Source organism: Rhipicephalus microplus, chromosome 7 (assembly GCF_043290135.1).
Source record: "Rhipicephalus microplus isolate Deutch F79 chromosome 7, USDA_Rmic, whole genome shotgun sequence".
NCBI classification, from domain to species: domain Eukaryota; kingdom Metazoa; phylum Arthropoda; class Arachnida; order Ixodida; family Ixodidae; genus Rhipicephalus; species Rhipicephalus microplus.
In genome coordinates this window covers 116,663,352-116,681,485 of record NC_134706.1, presented here as the reverse complement: position 1 = coordinate 116,681,485, position 18,134 = coordinate 116,663,352, and the positions used below count along the sequence as shown (strand labels likewise).

General features: G+C 44.9%; 1 protein-coding gene across 1 annotated transcript in view; it reads left to right on the top strand.

Moving 5' to 3' along the window:
* The first annotated feature begins 45 nt into the window (after positions 1-45).
* The window catches only part of LOC119179819 (galactokinase), a 32,823-nt gene continuing 14,734 nt past the window's right edge, over positions 46-18,134 (top strand). The window contains exons 1-2 of the mRNA XM_037430939.2: positions 46-343; positions 16,187-16,367. Coding sequence (XP_037286836.2) covers positions 173-343; positions 16,187-16,367 — 352 coding nt within the window. The 5' untranslated portion in view covers positions 46-172. The remainder of the gene's footprint in view (positions 344-16,186; positions 16,368-18,134) is intronic.

Here is an 18,134-nt window from a genome sequence, read left to right as displayed (position 1 = left end):
GGCAGCTGCTCGTCACGAGGCGAGCTTGATTGCCGCGCTGTCATACGTCGAGTGGGGCGCGTCGATCTCGTCAAGTGCTTCTTCGGAGCGCGGAGATTACGCCGCGCAACACTCGATTACAACGCCGAGCAGTGCGGCCAGCGCGTGCCTGCAAGAGGGGGCGAAAACTGCGATGGCGGCATCGTCCGGTGCCTACCCGAGCGTTTCCGAGCTCGCGCTGCGCGCGCTCAGCAAGTATCGCTCGGAGTTTGGCTCCGAGCCCGCTTTCTACGGAAGCGCGCCGGGCCGCGTGAATCTGATCGGCGAACACGTGGACTACTGCGAAGGCCTGGTGCTCCCATGCGTGAGTTGCATGCTCGCGCGCGACTGCACAACGCGGGCTCGCATACATCCCGCGCACACTGGCAGTGACGGGAGTGCTGCTTCGAAAGAGAAATACCGCTACATGCGCTGCATTGATCAAACTGCGATTTTCGTTCGCAACGGCACTGAGAGAATGAAGCCGAGGGACGTTAACCGCATCAGGCTCGCGCCAACTGATACGCCTAAAAATTAAGCCAGAACAATTGGTTTAATGGTGTGTTATAGTGTGCAGTTTTATCGACTCTCATCTCGTGCGACAAAAGCTGAATATGGAGCGTATAGCACTTTCAGTTTTTTTTTTTTCAACTTCACATGCATACGTGCTTACATAAAAGTTGCCTGAGTTGCTTTGATCACAATTTTGTTTGGCAATTGTATATATGGTTACTTATTATGTAATGTGGCACTCAGCTTTACTGCTTGGACATTATTTCTGTGGCCATTTCAGTTATTTGTCTCATTTCACTGAGCATTTTGATAACCAAAACCATCATTTGAATGAAAAAGTTTGTTTCTTGCAATTTACGTTGTTTTCTGTAAAGTATGCTTCATCTATAAATATCAATATTTATCAGATGCTTCAGGGTGCTTTAAGCTCCAGGCATCGAAAAGAAAGGCAAGAGGGGGAAGATTGAAGCTTGCGATAAGAAATTTCAGAACAAGGGGTGGGGCTGGAGCTGACATTTCAACAAGCGGACGACAAGCTTGCTTGTCGAAGCGTTGTCCCCAGCACCCACCCCGTTTTCAAACTTGTCATTGGAGTAGTATGGTATATTTTGCCATTCGCTCCTGCGACAGCTGCTCCAAGCTATAGCATTCCTTCTGCTCTGACAATACTGACGGCTTCTCGGGAGCTGTAATCATTCTGCTACTAAATCTTCTCCGAAAAGTGAAACGTCTCCACCGCCATTGTCGCAGTCATATATACAGGAAGCACTTTCAATCGTGATTTGTGCACTTTCACAAGCTGCGGAAAGGACCAGTTGATTAAATGGACATTCGATCTGCATCGCAGATTCGATCGATTGTGGTCGAAGGTGCTCCGTCGGGCCTTTTTATCTTTGTGCACCTGATGTGTTCACTGCAGCATTTACAGTATATGCCCTGCCACGCTACATTCGAAGTGAGGCGAAATGTAGAATTAAAATTCATGTACATCTATTTAATGTTTAAGAATTCCCCAGCTGTTCAAAAATTAATTCGTTTAGCCTTACACATCGTCACTTTGGCACATGACACACAACGAAAGTAATTAATTAATGTAGGATTACATCGCACACTGCTGAAGACAAACACAATGAAGCGGAAAACATTTTACAGGTTCTGAGCGTGCTTAAATTAGTTCATCCATTAGTATATATAATTTGCAATCACTCCTTTTGAATTTGATCAGCTAGCGTTTCTGGTCATCAGGACGTTTCTTGGAATACGCGTCACTCTGTGTTTGAATATGGAGTGGGCAGGACAAAGACCTTTAACATGCTTTTCTTTTTATATATATATATATATATATATATATATATATATATATATATATATACATACATACATACAGAGAGAGAGAAAGAGAGAGAGTTTACCTAGTGCTGGTTAAGCAATATTTAAAGTTTTAAAGTGTGAGCGTGAAAACTGCCAGTTTTATTTGCTCAAAGAAAAACAGCAGCATCAGCTAACATATTGTTACGTGATTTCGGCTGAATGTAACAGGAGATAGTGGAACATACCCAAAAAGAGTGCCTCAGACTGAGAGTGAACAAGTGGACATTGTTGGTGCGCTGTGTTGTGGCTGCGGACTGACTACTGGTATTTTTCATGTAACATTTTGGTGGAAGTGCTGGGTGCTCTTTTGACAACAGAGCTACGCAGTGGACGCCTCCTTAAGTCTGCTACCATGGCTCCGGGTGATGATACGCTTTCACCACCTACCTCAACAACGACAGCAACCCGGCACGTCGCCCTAACGCAACCCTGTGATCCCGATACCTTTACTGGAGAGGACAACGTGAATGTGGACAAGTGACTTAGTATGTACGAGCGCGTCAGCAAGCAATATGGCTGGGACCCAACCGTTATGCTTGCAAATGTCATTTTCTATCTTGACAAAACCCCTCGCATCTGGTTTGAGACCCACAAGCACGAAATCACAAGCTGGGAAATGTTTAAACTCCGCAACTTTTTTGGCAACCCATTTGGTCAAAAGCTTGATGCTCGAAAGCAATCGGCCGTACGTACACATACGTCCACCGAGCCCTATTTGACTTATATTCAAGACGTCTTAGCGTTGTGTCAAAAGGCCGATCCCAACATGACTGAGGTTGACAAGATATCGCACATTTTAAAAGGAATCGCCAACGATGCATTCAGCCTGCTTGTAATTACGAACGTAATGACCATCGACGCCGTGATGAAAGAGTGCCGCCGTCTCGAGCAGGCGAAGAGTCGACGCATTTTACACCAGTTCCAGTGCCTACCCAACACTGCTGCAACGCCATCTTGCGAAGCCACTCCTTGTCAGCCGTCTACAACCGAAAACGTGACGCGCATCGTCCGACGTGAACTCGAGGCCGCTTACCCGGCTGCCAACAAACCGATGTTGCCCGACGCCTCAACGCCAGCTGTCTCCTTGATCCAGGCTGTCGTCCGCCAATAATTTGCTAACCTGGGTATCCTGTCTACTGCAACCACCCTGAATAATACTGATCCCTCGATACCTTCTGTGGACATAAGACGTCGCCGTCCGTACTCTCTTCGAACCAGAAACCCGTCTGAATGGCGAACAGCTGATAATAAGCCAATCTGCTTCCGCTGTGGTCGCGCGGAACACATAGCTCGTTACTGTCGCAGCCAGTGGCCATCTATGCCTTCTGGCTTGTATCCCACTTACAGTACCTCATTCTGTCCACCGAACCACCGTTATGCACCCCACTGAGTTTACACCATTTACTGCCCCTGAGGACTACGGCCACCCTGTCCTATCGTCGCCGCCGCCTCAAAGCCGCCCTTTTCGTTCAAATACGTGTCGCCACTCTCCCTCGTCATCGTCTAACCGTCGCATGTCTCCGGAAAACTAGGCTTCGCAGCTTCGGGAGGTGAAGCTGCCCTGTCGACCTCACCCAAAAATCCTCTGTTGGCCTTACGTTTGAACCGGAACACCCTTGAAGTATATGTTGATGGCACACCTGTTGAAGCTTTGATTGATACGGGCGCTCATGTCTTAATTATCAGTTTGCATTTTCATCGTCGCATGAAGAAGGTCCTCACGCCCCCCTTGACCAGTGTCGTCCAAGTTGCAGATAACGCAACACTCTCGGTCGTCGGTATGTGCACAGCTCAACTCACCTTAGGCGGTCATCAAGTGGTCGTCCTTTTTACCGTCCTTAGAACATGTCCCCACGACCTCATACTGAACCTCAATTTTCTTGCCGCCGATTTTGCTCTGATTGATTGCTCCGGTGGCGTGCTCCGCCTTGAACTGCCACAAATCAGTGACGCCCCGTACCAACCTACATGCCGATTACAATGCAGCGACTTTATTCACTTGCCCTCCAAGACTGACGTACATCGATTTTCTGTGCTCACCAGCTGTGCCCGACAGTGACTATTACGCTAAGCCTCTCACCGAAGTACTCCTTGCACATAATGTTGCAGTTCCCTACACGGCGCTCAGCATCACAGATAACAGAACTTGTCTACCACTTGTAAATTTCGGCTACATGAATCAAGTGCTTCCACAAGGCATTTCTGTGGCCCACCTGTGTTTGTTGCTCGATTCACAAACTGAAGTGCTTGCCTTAGACACCCTTGTTTCAACGCAGCACACACCACTCGCAGCACATTCGGGCAGCCATCAAATTGTAGACATGATCGCCACTGATCTTCCGCCTCCGCAAGTTGAAGTCCTACAGCATCTTCTCGAGGCCTACCAGGATATTTTTTATTTTGACGACCGACCTCTAGGGCAGACGTCCTTTGTCCAGCATCGCATACACACAGGTGATGCCAACCCTGTTCATCGCCGTCCCTATAAAGTGTCTGCTTTTGAGTGGAGCATCATTCAGAAGGAGGTGAACACCATGCTAGCGAAGGACATTATTGAACCATCCTCCATTACCTGGGCATCCCCGGTGGTATTAGTTAAAAAGGAGGATGGATCGTTGCGATTTTATGTGAACTATCGCCACCTTAACATTATCACCAAGAAAGACGCATACCCTCTGCCACGAATTGATGAAGCCCTTGATTGCCTCCATGGTGCCGCCTACTTTTCTTCCATCGATCTTCGTTCTGGTTATTGGCAGATTGCCGTGGACCCCATGGACCGAGAAAAGACGGCTTTTGTAACACCTGATGGCCTCTACCAATTCAACGTCATGACTTTCGGCTTATGTAATGCCCCCGCCACCTTTGAACGAATGATGGACTCCCTGCTCCATGGATTTAAGTGGTCTACGTGTCTTTGTTATCTGGATTACGTGATTGTGTTTGCTCCCACTTTTGAAGCACACCTTGAAAGACTGTCCAAAATTCTTGATGTATTCTGTCTCGCTGGCCTTCAGCTGAATTCATCCAAATGCCGGTTCGGTCGCCGCCGCATTACAATACTTGGGCATGTTGTTGACGCTTATGGCGTACAGCCTAACCCAGAAAAAGTTAGAGCTGTGAAGGACTTTCCTGTGCCAAAAACTGCCAAAGATGTCCGCATCTTTGTAGGGCTCTGCTCCTACTTTTGGCGGTTCATCAAGAACTTCGTGGAAATCGCTCGGCCCCTAACAGATTTACTCAAAGCAGATAAGACGTTTACCTGGGGTCCCTCCCAAGCAGGAGCATTCTCGGACTTCATCACTTTGCGTCCTTTCCATCTCCCAGCTGCTTCATCTCGGAGATGAGCAGCATTGCGATCCGAATATCAGCCGCCTAATACAACAGCTCGAATCTTCACCGCAAGACGCTTCTGTTCGCATGTTTACCCTAAAGGACCACACCTTATATCGGTGTAATTTATCGCCCAATGGTCACGACCTACTTCTGGTCATACCAAAGCACCTGCACTCCACAATCCTCCACAAGCTGCACGACGCGCCAACCGCGGGTCACCTTGGTGTCTCTCGCACATATGACCGTGTGCGCCGCCGCTTCTATTGGCCTGGCCTTTCACGCTCTGTAGGTCGTTATGTCAACGCTTGTGAAATTCGCCAGCGCCGCAAGTGGCCGTCGGGACTCCCTTGTGAGTATCTTCAACCCATCGACATCCCATCGAAGCCATTCTACCGTGTTAGTTTGGACCTTCTCGGTCCCTTCCCAACATCCCCCTCCGGAAACAAGTGGCTCGTGGTTGCTACAGATTACGCGACCCGCTATGCAGTTACGCGAGCCATGCCAACAAGCTGCGCTACAGACGTCGCTGATTTTCTACTACACAATCTAATCTTAGTGCACGGAGCTCCTCGTCAACTGCTGACAGACCGAGGCCATACGTTCCTTACGAAAGTAGTTGACGATATCCTGCATTTCTGCTCTACCCAACATAAGCTCACGACATCGTACCGCCCCCAGACAAACGGGCTTACAGAAGGTTTAAACTGCGCCCTGACGGACATGCTCTCGAAATACGTCTTGGCCGACCATCGTGATTGGGACCTTGCAATACCCCACGTGACGTTCGCGTACAATTCCTCCCGGCATGACACTGCTGGGTACTCGCTAATTTACCTTCTGTTCGGACGCGAACCAACATTGCCGTTGGATACCTTCCTGCCAGCTGCTGCGCAGTCTACTTCTGAATACGCACGCAACGCTATTGCCCGAGCTGACCATGCTCGTCAGCTTGCCCGCAGCAGATTAACGGCGTCTCAAGACTCGCAGAAGCATCGCTACGACGAACGGCATCGCGACAAACACTTTCCAACAGGTTCCCTCGTTCTTCTTTGGTCCTCTACGCGACATGCAGGCCTTTCAGAGAAGCTTCTGTCTTGTTTCACGGGCCCATACCGCCTGCTTAGACGAGTGACTGACACTACATGTGAAATTGTTCCTGATGATGCATCAACCTCTTCTGCTTTGCTGTCCCGGGACATCGTCCACGTATCAAGGCTCAAGCGTTACCACACTGCTCCTGCTGTGGCCCCGTAAGCTCGCTGGGTCGGCGCTTTTGTCACAGGGGGTCGTGTTACGTGATTTCAGCTGAATGTAACAGGGCTTAGTGGGACAAACCCAAAAAGGGTGCCTCAGACTTAGAGTGAAGAAGTGGACATTGTCGGTGAGCTGTGTTGTGGCTGCAGACTGACTACTGTCTCCACGTAACAATATGCACATTGTTGTAGCATGGTCATGTAAATCAGTTCACTGTAGAGGTCCAGCACATCTGTATCATATGATCCCGAAGAAAAACGGCTACTGTGTGGGCAAGGCTTAGTCACACCGAGAAGTATCCTAAGGGAGAATGGTACATTATAATCAGTGGAGGGAGTGGCACACCAGGCCAGTGCCCCCGCCCCTCGAATTTTTTTTGGCCATGGCATGCAGACTCTTTTTTCCCTAGTGCATGGTAGTAAACCGGTTTTCAAGTTCCGATCAACCTCCCCATTTTTTTCCTCCATCTGTACCTTTCTCTCGTACTTGCTTTATGACTGTCGTTACCAGAACGAATAGGTTCGACGCAGTCTAGCTCGAAAAAATTGGGGCAGCTATGCAGTAGTGGTGCGAAGAATGAGGAAATAGCCAAGTTGATGGCATACCTCTCCGCCTTTTCTTCTCACCACCCTGCTTCCCTTTCCCACACTTTGCTATGCTATACTACATGACTGTGCTTAGTTAACTAGTTAACGCCCTCTCCCACAAACCCCCATTACTCACCTACACTACCCTTTCTTACCCATTGCTATGTTATACCACTTTATAAGAGTATACTATGCTGTACCATCTTTCCTGCTTTTTTGCACATCACTTCTTTTTACCCTGTTTCTTACTCCCCTTGCTATACTATACACTCAAACCTCATGCTAACAAGTTGTATCTTACACAAAAATAGGTTTGCTATAACCAAAAACTTGTTATAAAGGTGTAGTCCTTCATTATATCTATTATAAGACTGTTCTTAATTAATTTCATTATAACGGATATTTCATTATATCAAGGTATGAGCATGGTTATGCTACACTAAGAGCTGCTTTGCACATACCCATTTCCAGTGACACACACCTGCACAGTTATTGCAAACACTTCACAGCAGAACCTCCACTTTAAACAGCTTATTTTTATTTTTTATTTACAAATACTGCTGTCTCACAGTTCGAGACATTGCAGGAGTGGGTCCATAACAGTGAATACACACTAAACTAACAAAACACATGGTTTGGTAGTTCATTAAAAAAACTATTGTTAGGCAACTTTCGGAGAGAAACATCCAGATTATTCCACAATTCCACTGTGAAAGGAAAAAATGAAAACTTAAAACAATCTAGAAATGGCATGAAGGGTGTGATGTTAATGGGGTCTGACCTGCGAGTGTTCGCAACGGAGTTGGCAAAGGAAAAGGGCATGTCAATGGTGATTATCTTGTTCACGATTTTATGTAAAGTGCCGATACGCTCGCAAGTACGTCTGTGTTCAAGTGATTTAAGTGATAGACGTACAGCGTGTGACGAAGGCGAAAAATTGTGATCATAACGGTGATATATGAATCTTATTGCTTTTTTTTGAACACCTTCCAAGTGTTCTATGTCACATGCGCAGTGAGGTGACCAGACAACGGAGGCGTATTCAAGAACAGGCCGTATCAGGGATTTGTATGCTGTTAGTTTGCATTCGTGAGTTGCATCTTTTAACGTTCGCTTCAAGAAGCCCAATTTTCGGAGCGCTTTCGAGCAGATTAGGTTTATATGTTCATGCCATTTTAAGTTCGGTGAGAATGTTACGCCAAGATACTTGTATTCGTTGACATGCTTCATGTTCTGGCCATAGGAAAAACGTAGGGGTTCCTTCTTGTTTGTGAATGTCATGCTTACCGTTTTGTTAAGGTTTAGTGCCATTTGCCACGTTGAGCTCCAGGTACGGAAAGAAGAAAAAACATTATTTAACTGTATTTGGTCACGGGAGGTACTAATACAAGAATAGAGGACACAGTCGTCGGCGTATAGACGGAGTTTGACCTTTGTATTTTTTGTTATTTCGACAACATCGTTGAGATAAATTAGGAAAAGAAGAGGCCCAAGGACCGAGCCCTGCGGCACACCTGATGTGACAGGGAGGGATGACGAATGCGAATTGTTAAATGCGACAAACTGCTGCCTTAAATTTAGGTAATCTGAAAGCCAAGATAACAAGCGAATGCCGTGAGTGCCGCGCAGAAAGGCTTTTAATTTGAGGAGGAGTTTATTGTGGCAAACAGTGTCAAACGCTTTCGAGAAGTCAATAAAAATGGCGTCCACTTGACCGCGATCGTTTAATGTCGAAGCGATGTCATGCGTAAACCCCAGCAACTGCGTGACTGTTGAAAATATCCTGCACGAAAGCCATGTTGATTTTGGGAGAGGAGGTTGTTTTCAGTTAAATATGTGACTACATGTTTGTGAATAATGTGTTCAAGAATTTTACAGCAGGTGCAGGTTAATGAAATAGGTCGATAGTTTGGAATTACTTGTTTGTCGCCAGATTTAAACACCGGAACAACTTTTGCATTTTTCCAAATCTGCGGTACAATTCCTGTTTCAAGAGATCTCTGAAAAATGACTGTTAAATACCTCGCATTCCATTCAGCGTAACGTTTTAAAAATGTGTTAGGGATGTTATCAGCGCCGGCACTCTTATTTGTGTCGATGTTCAGTAGGAGATTGACAACTCCAGCGTAACTAATCTGTAGTTCTGGGAAGGCAGGCAATGTACTGTCAAGACCGAAAGCGGGACTGGTGCCATCATCTGTACTAAACACTGATTTGAAATAACCATTGAATGCTTCCGAGATAGTTAAAGAATCCGAAGAAGGCTGTTTGTTCACAATAAGTAAGGAAGATGTCGGGCCTGCAGGATTAAGAGTTTTCCAGAATTTAGACGGGTCGTTTTTCATAAAGGTTGTTAACGAACTTTCATAGTAGAATTTGCGGGCAGCATGCATTTTTTCTCTTAGCTCTGTTTTCAGAGAGTTCAATAAGTGCTGGTTATTTAGGAGAGTGTTACGATGCCTTCGAAGTCGCTTTATTCGCCGAGTAAGCTGAATAATTTCTCTGTTTAGCCAAGGATGCCGAGGGTTTCGTTTTAGGCACTTCTGTGGGACATATGTGTGTATGCAGTGTTCAACAATCTTATAAAACTGATCAACTAACAAGTCCACATGACATTGGTTGCTATTGAACAAGAAATCATCAAAAGACGCTGCTAGAACTGCAAGAATTGAATTGTCGTCTGCGTGGGTAAAATCCAGAACCGTTTTGTATGTCAAAAGTTTGGGTTCACAGGCAACATTCAAGCTAAGAAGGACTGCCTTGTGGTCAGATACCCCATTCACTGCTTCACATTCAAATCCATTTTGCTGTACAGCCTCATTCAAGAATACAAGGTCTAAAATTGCATTTTCCCGCGTAGGAACATCGAGTACTTGGGTAAGATCAAACGACACAACAAGGTCAACTAAAGCTTCACTGAGTGCCCTATCGCGACCAGTGGGTAAAAGTAAATTCCAGTCAACATGCGGTACATTAAAATCACCACATAAAATCAGTTTAAATTTGTGAAGCCTGTTTTTCAATATATAATCACTAATAGCAGGAAAAACAACGTGGTCAGTACCAGGAGGCCGGTATATTACGCCTAATACGGTTATTTTCCCCCAAACGCTGATTTTGCACCATAAAGATTCTGACTCGGGAAGGTCGGGTAATGGATAGAACTTCAAACTATTCTTTAAGAAGATGGCGACACCACCACCGCGGCTGTCCTCTCTGTCTTTACGTAGCACCGAGAAACCCGGGGGTCGGAATTCAGCCTCAGAAATAGTATTATTTAACCATGTCTCAGTAACACAAATTAGTGATGGGGCGTAAGTTTGGATGAGCCAATTAAAATCTACAGTCTTATTCACCAAACTGCGAGCATTTACGTTCAGCAGCACTAATTTACGCTGGTTTCCGGAAAGTCATTCATTGCTACGAGGAACACGATTGCTAGACGCTTCAATAACTGACTTTGTGACGTTGTCCCAGACGTAGCGAACACTGTCAATTACTAACTGATCGTACTGTAGTCGTACTTTTTTGGCTACTTTTCTTAGGTCAGCAGAATGTTGCCATAGTTCCTTGCGGATTTGTCGAACCCTGACTGAAAAATCTTCGTTGATGAAGATATCCGTTCCTTTTAATTTGCTAGCCTTGCTTAAGATCTCGGATTTGGTTCGAAAATCGAGTAGCTTGATAATTACTGGCCTTAGACTGTTGCTTCTGCGTGTTCCTGCTGCTTTCCGCCTAAACCAAGTTGGTTACTGCAGAATGTTATCGGTCGTCATCTGTACGCATTCCAGTTTAAAAATTCGGCAGATCCCTCACACCTGGGAATCATTGTTATGCGAAGCACGTGAGGGGAAGGTGACCAAGTTGCAATTTTTTTATTGAGCGACACGTCATGAAACGACGCTAAATATATGTACAAATGTTGCAGGCACAGACATATGTTGAAGAGTTGCAGATGTTTATATAACCGTTTGTTTGCACTTGTGAACTGGAACATGCGTATTAGCAACACCAGAAGCTGATATGAAGCGCTAATGCCCGCGAGGATGCTGGACCTATTCGAGGAGCTAGAGGGTGTTAAATGGGATATAATAGGGCTCAGTGAGGTTAGGAGGACAGATGAGGCCTATACGGTGCTACAGAATGGGCACGTCCTTTGCTACAGGGGCTTGGCAGACAGAAGAGAACTGGGAGTGGGGTTCCTAATTCACAGAAACATAGCTGGTAACATAGAGGAATACTATAGCATTAATGAAAGGGTGGTAGGTATCGTAATTAAACTGAATAAAAGATACAAGATGAAGGTAGTACAGGCTTACGCGCCTACATCCAGCTATGATGACGCTTCAGTTGAAAGCTTCTATGAAGACGTGGAATCGGCAATGAGTAAGGTAAAAACACAGTATACTATAGTGATGGGTGACTTTAATGCAAAGGTAGGGAAGAAGTAGGCTGAAGACCAGGCAGTAGGAGATTATGGCATCGGTACTAGAAACGCCAGAGGAGAGCTACTAGTAGAATTCGCAGAACGCAATAATTTACGGATTTTGAGTACCTTCTACCGAAAACGAGAAAACCGCAAGTGGACATGGAGGAGCCCTAATGGCGAAAATAAGAACGAAATAGACTTTATAATGAGTGCACACCCAGGAATCGTGCAGGATGTAAAAGTGATTGGCAAGGTACGATGCAGTGACCATAGAATAGGTACGGTCTCGAATTCGCCTAGACTTGAAGAAGGAACGACAGAAACTGATACGCAAGAAGCCAATCAATCAGCTAGCACTGAGAGGGAACGTACAGGAATTCAGAGTGTCGCTGCAGAACAGGTACTCGGCTCTTAGTGAGGAAACCAACCTTAGCGTAGATACAATGAATGATAATCTGACGAGTATCATTACGGAGTGTGCAGTGGAAGTTGGAGGCAGGGTAGTTAGACAGGAGACTGGCAAGCTTTCCCAGGAAACGAAGAACCTAATTAAGAAGCGTCAAAGCATGAAAGTGTCAAGTACAACAGACAAAATAGAACTGGCAGAGCTTTCGAAGTTGATTAATAGACGTAAGGTATGCGATGTAAGAAGGTATAACATGGAGAGAATTGAACACGCTCTGAAAAACGGAGGAAGTGTCAAAGCATTGAAGAGGAAACTTGGGATAGGCAAAAGTCGGATGTATGCACTAAGGGACAAAGAAGGCAAAATAACTACCAATATGGATAGGATAGTTAAAATAGCGGAGGAATTTTACAGAGATCTGTACAGTAGCCGAGACAACCACGACCTTAATACTATAAGAACTAGAAGTAACCCAGATTACACCCCACCAGTAATGATAGAAGAAGTCAGAAAAGCTTTGGAGAGCATGCAAAGGGGCAAAGCTGCTGGTGAGGATCAGGTAACATCAGATCTGCTGAAAGATGGAGGACAGATTGTGTTAGAAAAAAAAAAGAAAAAAAAAACTAGCCACCCTGTTTACGAGGTGTCTCCTGACGGGAAGAGTACCAGAGTCTTGGAAGAACGCTAACATCATCTTAATACATAAGAAAGGAGATGACAAGGACTTGAAGAATTACAGGCTGATCAGCTTGCTCTCTGTAGTATACAAGCTATTTACAAAGGTAATTGCTAACAGAGTAAAGAAAACATTAGAATTCAATCAACCAAAGGAACAAGCAGGATTTCGAACAGGCTACTCAACAATTGACCACATTCATAATATCAATCAGGTAATAGAGAAATGCTCAGAGTATAAGCAACCACTATACATAGCCTTCATAGATTACGAGAAGGCGTTTGATTCAATAGAAATTTCAGCCGTCATGCAAACACTGCGGAATCAGGGCGTAGATGAAGTATATATAAACATTCTGGAAGAAATCTACAGGGGATCAACTGCTACCATAGTGCTTCATAAAGAAAGCAACAGAATACCAATCAAGAAGGGTGTAAGGCAGGGGGACACAATTTCCCCAATGCTATTTACCGCGTGCTTACAGGAGGTTTTCAGAAGCCTAGAATGGGAACAGTTAGGGATAAGAGTCAATGGAGAATACCTTAGTAACCTGCGCTTCACCGATGACATTGCATTGCTGAGTAACTCGGGGGACGAATTGCAACTCATGATTACGGAGTTAGACAAGGAGAGCAGAGAGGTGGGTCTTAAAATTAATCTGCAGAAAACGAAAGTAATGTACAACAACCTCGGCAAGGAGCAGCGCTTCGAGATAGGTAATAGTGCACTTGAAGTTGTAAAAGACTATGTCTACTTAGGGCAGGTAATAACCGCAGAGCCGAACCACGAGATTGAAGTAACTAGAAGAATAAGAATGGGGTGGAGCACATTCGGCAAGCACTCTCAAATTATGACAGGTAGATTGCCACTATCCCTCAAGAGAAAGGTATATAACAGCTGTATCTTGCCGGTACTTAGCTACGGAGCAGAAACCTGGAGACTTACAAAGAGGGTTCAGCTTAAATTGAGGACGACGCAGCGAGCAATGGAAAGAAAAATGGTAGGTGTAACCTTAAGAGACAAGAAGAGAGCAGAGTGGATTAGGGAACAAACGGGGGTTAAGGATATCATAGCTGAAATCAAGAAGAAGAAATGGACGTGGGCAGGGCATGTAGCGCGTAGACAGGATAACCGCTGGTCATTAAGGGTAACTGACTGGATTCCCAGAGAAGGGAAGCGGGTTAGGGGGAGACAGAAGGTTAGGTGGGCAGATGAGATTAAGAAGTTTGCGGGTATAAATTGGCAGCAGCAAGCACAGGACCGGGTTGACTGGCGGAACATGGGAGAGGCCTTTGTCCTGCAGTGGACGTAGTCAGGACCTGGACACTGTTACATAAATCAACTTAAGCGCATGACAACTAACCACAATTGACTTTAACTCGACGTGACGGCTGTATCAAAAGAGTACACACGCAATGTTTATAAAATTGTGTAAGCAGCCTTGCAACTACTATTGGCTTTTCACGAAGATTAGCGTCTATTTAAAAAGTAGTTCCGAGACCTGGCATAGCTCTGTGGTAAAATGCTTCATTGCCACGCAGAATGCTTGAGTTCGATTCCAGCTAGGACTCTGACCATCATTCTTTGCATTCATCGGGTCGACGCTACCAATGCCAGGTATTTCTTGATGCTCGCGCGTTCAAATTGCCCATGTGTGTTCTCCTTGTTCATGGGTAGATACAAAGCGTCAATCACTTGTTGCACATACCTGCATACCAGCGGCACATACACGCCCGTAGGTATGTGCCACTGTCTGGCGGCAAGTGTTTGACGACGTACGCAACGGGATTGAGACATTATCCGTGCCTTGACCAGCGCGTCATATTCATCAAACCATCTTACCCTCCTATGCTAATTTTGGTTCACGCCAAGTTAAGGGGATGACCTCGAGAGCACCTAAACGTAAGCAGCGAGATAGATAGATCACGCCAAGTTAAGGGGATGACCTCGAGAGCACCTAAACGTAAGCAGCAAGATAGATAGATATGCTCATAGTCACCGAAGTTCGCTAAGAAATGTTTTGCATTTAAAAGTGTTTTACTGTGTCGATGCCAGTTCTGCGCTAAGTGCCGCAGTCATCTTGGTATACGAATTGGTCTGCATACTTGCTAGACACAAGCACCTACACTGATAACAATACTTACTGTCAATTCATTGGTGGACCACTTGGAGGGAAGGAAGGAAATTGCTGCAAAGCTTTTGTCCGAGGACCTTCGCCTGCAATAACTAGACTTGGTGACAACCTAAGGGTGTGCTACCAGCTTCACAAAAAAAAAAAAGGCACTGCAGTTTCACTTTATCTCTGCAAGAAAGCCGTGCCACCTTGAGTTTGCTCCCAGGATAACTTATTTCACTCCGCGATTGTAAACTATAGGCTTTGAAAAAGCCTTTTGTGGTAAAATTTTGTGGTAAACATTTTGTGGTAAACATTTTGTGGTAAAATTAACTATATCAGAAAGGCAAAGCTACATGATGTGATAGAAGTAAGCAAACGATTGGCTGACTCATATATATGAATAATCTCCAAGTTGCACAGCGGTATCCTCAAGCATATCGTTACAAGCGTCAAGCACTTTCACCTCCATCTAAATGCAGTCGCTTTTTGATGGAGGCAAAAGGCTTAAGACCTTTGTGCTTAGATTTAGGTGCACGTTAAAAAACCCCAGGTGGTCGTAATTTTCAAAGCCCTCTGCTACTGCATCTCATAATAATATTGTGGTTTTCAGACGCTAAACCCCAACAATTGTTATTATTGTTTTTTTATTATTATGGACTAACTCCCATCATCTGGAATTGATGGAATGACCATCTGGAATGATGAGTGTCAAATTATTGAATGCAATTCATATTTTTATTTATGTGTGTTGGTGCTTGGCCTAAGAATGTTGTCATTGGCTTGTTAAGTCCATATAAGATTGCTCCTTCAGAAATAAAGAACCAATTGAAGTTTAGTGTTATGTCTTCTGTGTTCTTCCTTGATCCCCATCCGCGTGCTGCAATCTTCGTGGAAGAATGAACCAGTTTATATTGATAAATTGTACCCTGAAAAATCTAATGTTCATTTCACCATCACATGTTTATTAATTAAGAAAGAAACTGAGGTCGAACTTTCATTTTTAAATATATGCTGAAATAGATTTAAAAGTCTATTTTTGACATTTCGGCAATGTTGACTCGATTAAACTTTCCGACACTTGGTGTGTTAACTACATGGCTCTCTCAAAAGACAAGGAACCTGAAACTATGTATGACCTGATAGACACCATCAAAATCTGCAATGTCATGGCATTTGATGCAGGAACTTTAACATAAGGTTGACTTGTTGGCTAATGGCAACAAAAAATACAGACGACGAGGCCCAAGCAACTCGGCGGAATCGGCCGCGCGACCCCACTCCCGAATGTTGATAGGGTTTGATACGGTACTAAGACATCATCGCTACCCACCTTTTCTTTTCACACATTTTCGTACTTTTCAAGTGTTTTCTCACCATAGCAGTTCTGTTTTCAGTACTGCAATTTACTAATAGGTGAAAAAATATTTCTCTTTAGTGTCCCTATTGTGGCATTGTGTCTGTTTTACGATATCACTTGCAGGCCATGCCGCTGTACACTGTGGTCGTCGGCTCCCCTGTCGTGGGAAGCAGCATGTGCAACATTTACAGCGTTGACTATCCCGAGCCAGCAACTTTCCAGCTGCCATCGGAAGCAAATCCTTTGACACCAGGCGAACCATCGTGGAGTAACTACGTTCGAGGCGTCGTAGCTCATTTTCCAGGCAAGTCGGCGATTTTTGCGAAAAACAATCAGCGATGACCACTGCGGTGTCTTCTTACAACTGCCCACTCCATGAAAAGTTAGCTGTGCTCGCTTCTCACTTTTTGTCGCTTGCTTATGAATGTACAAACTTTCTAAGTCAGGCCTGAGCAACAGGAATCGCACTTGTAACCTGGCTGCTTGCATTACATTTCTCTCTATGCTGTTCCTTTACTTGAAAGGAAGGAGGGTCGACTGAAAGCCACTGTGATTCATAGCTTGACGAGATAGATGCTCCGTGGACACGACGGCGGCGGATCGTTGAGAGTATTGGACAGATGCAAAAGGCTATATCTACAAGATATGGTGGTGTTTCTATCACATCAGCCTCGTTGTGTCTAGTGGTGATGGGAAATAAAACTGAGCAGTGGACAGGACACAAGTAGAAGAGGCAGACAGTACAGGCGCAAAGTAACAACCAAACTTATTGACATTAAACTTCCACGTTTGATAGCACTTATGTACACAAGCGCGTAGAACAACACCATCTTACAGGCTCTTTATCCCAAAAATTCCGAGCTCTCTTTTATGTAAATGAACAGAAGGCTTGCTAATGGACTTATCAGAAGCAAGCCTCAAAAATACAGACACTTTAATTATTTCGTGTGCCCTTTATCCTCTGGCATGCCTCGGCCTGTGAGATGGTGCGTGATATTGTCACGAGTGCCTGTGCACGCAGTGCGCTGACAGACGTGGCAGTTTGATGTTTTCAACAAATTCGATTGTTTGTCCGCACCTCTCTTGTCTGCTTCTTCTGCTTGTGTCCCGCCCCTTGCGCAGTTTTATTCTACTTCTAATGCCATACCAACCAGCCACCCGAACACACATTTCTTAGGCCAAAGCCATTATCTTAAGTGGACGAACTGCAGTTTGGAAACAAGTGGCTGGCCTCTTCACTCCGGGTAGCTGGGAACACACAATGGTAGCATACTCACACATTGTGGCGCAGATCTACATGGTGTAGGTTTGTTGTTTGAGCCTTCCACTGGCCTTCTGTTGTAAAGATCATTGGTAAATGAACACCGATGTAGTCGTGTCAGTAAGTTACCCTTACAGAAACAATACATTTGCTACAGGAAGGCGTGTTTATTCATTTGCATTTATTGTAATATTTCACCATTATCATTAGCCTGACTACGCCCACTGCAAAGCAAAGGCCTCTCCAGGAGCACGGTCCGCCAATCAATCGGTTCTTGCGCTTTTCGTTGCCACATTTATACCTGCAAAGTTTTTAATCTTATTGGCCCATAATTAGTATAATTAATACTAATTTCTGATTTGTATTATTTTTCATACCTTGTATTTATTTCATGTATTTGTAGTATCTGCAACAGACTGACCCACACACAGAGAGCCCGCTTTAACCTTGTCTTCTTTTCTCTGTGAGCTCCCCATCTTTCATAACAGCACTTTTTTTTCAACATATCGTATGGCAGGGGCACTGTACAGAAGATTTTATAGGAGGTATGGGTTAAAAAGAAGTGACTTGATAAGGACAAAAGCCATTTAATGGTTGCTTTCATGTCAAACTGGGTTGGCACGAAGCAAGACATTTGAAGGAAAAGTGTTCCAAGTAATGCCTGCCTTGATAGGAAAATTATTGAAGGTGCATGGAAAGGTGGCAAGGAGAAGGGTATGCAATGCAGCTTTGCTGACGCTTTGAGTGACGCGATGAGCCATACACGAGATTGTGAAAAATTTCTATACAGTGAACCTCGTGCAAATTCGC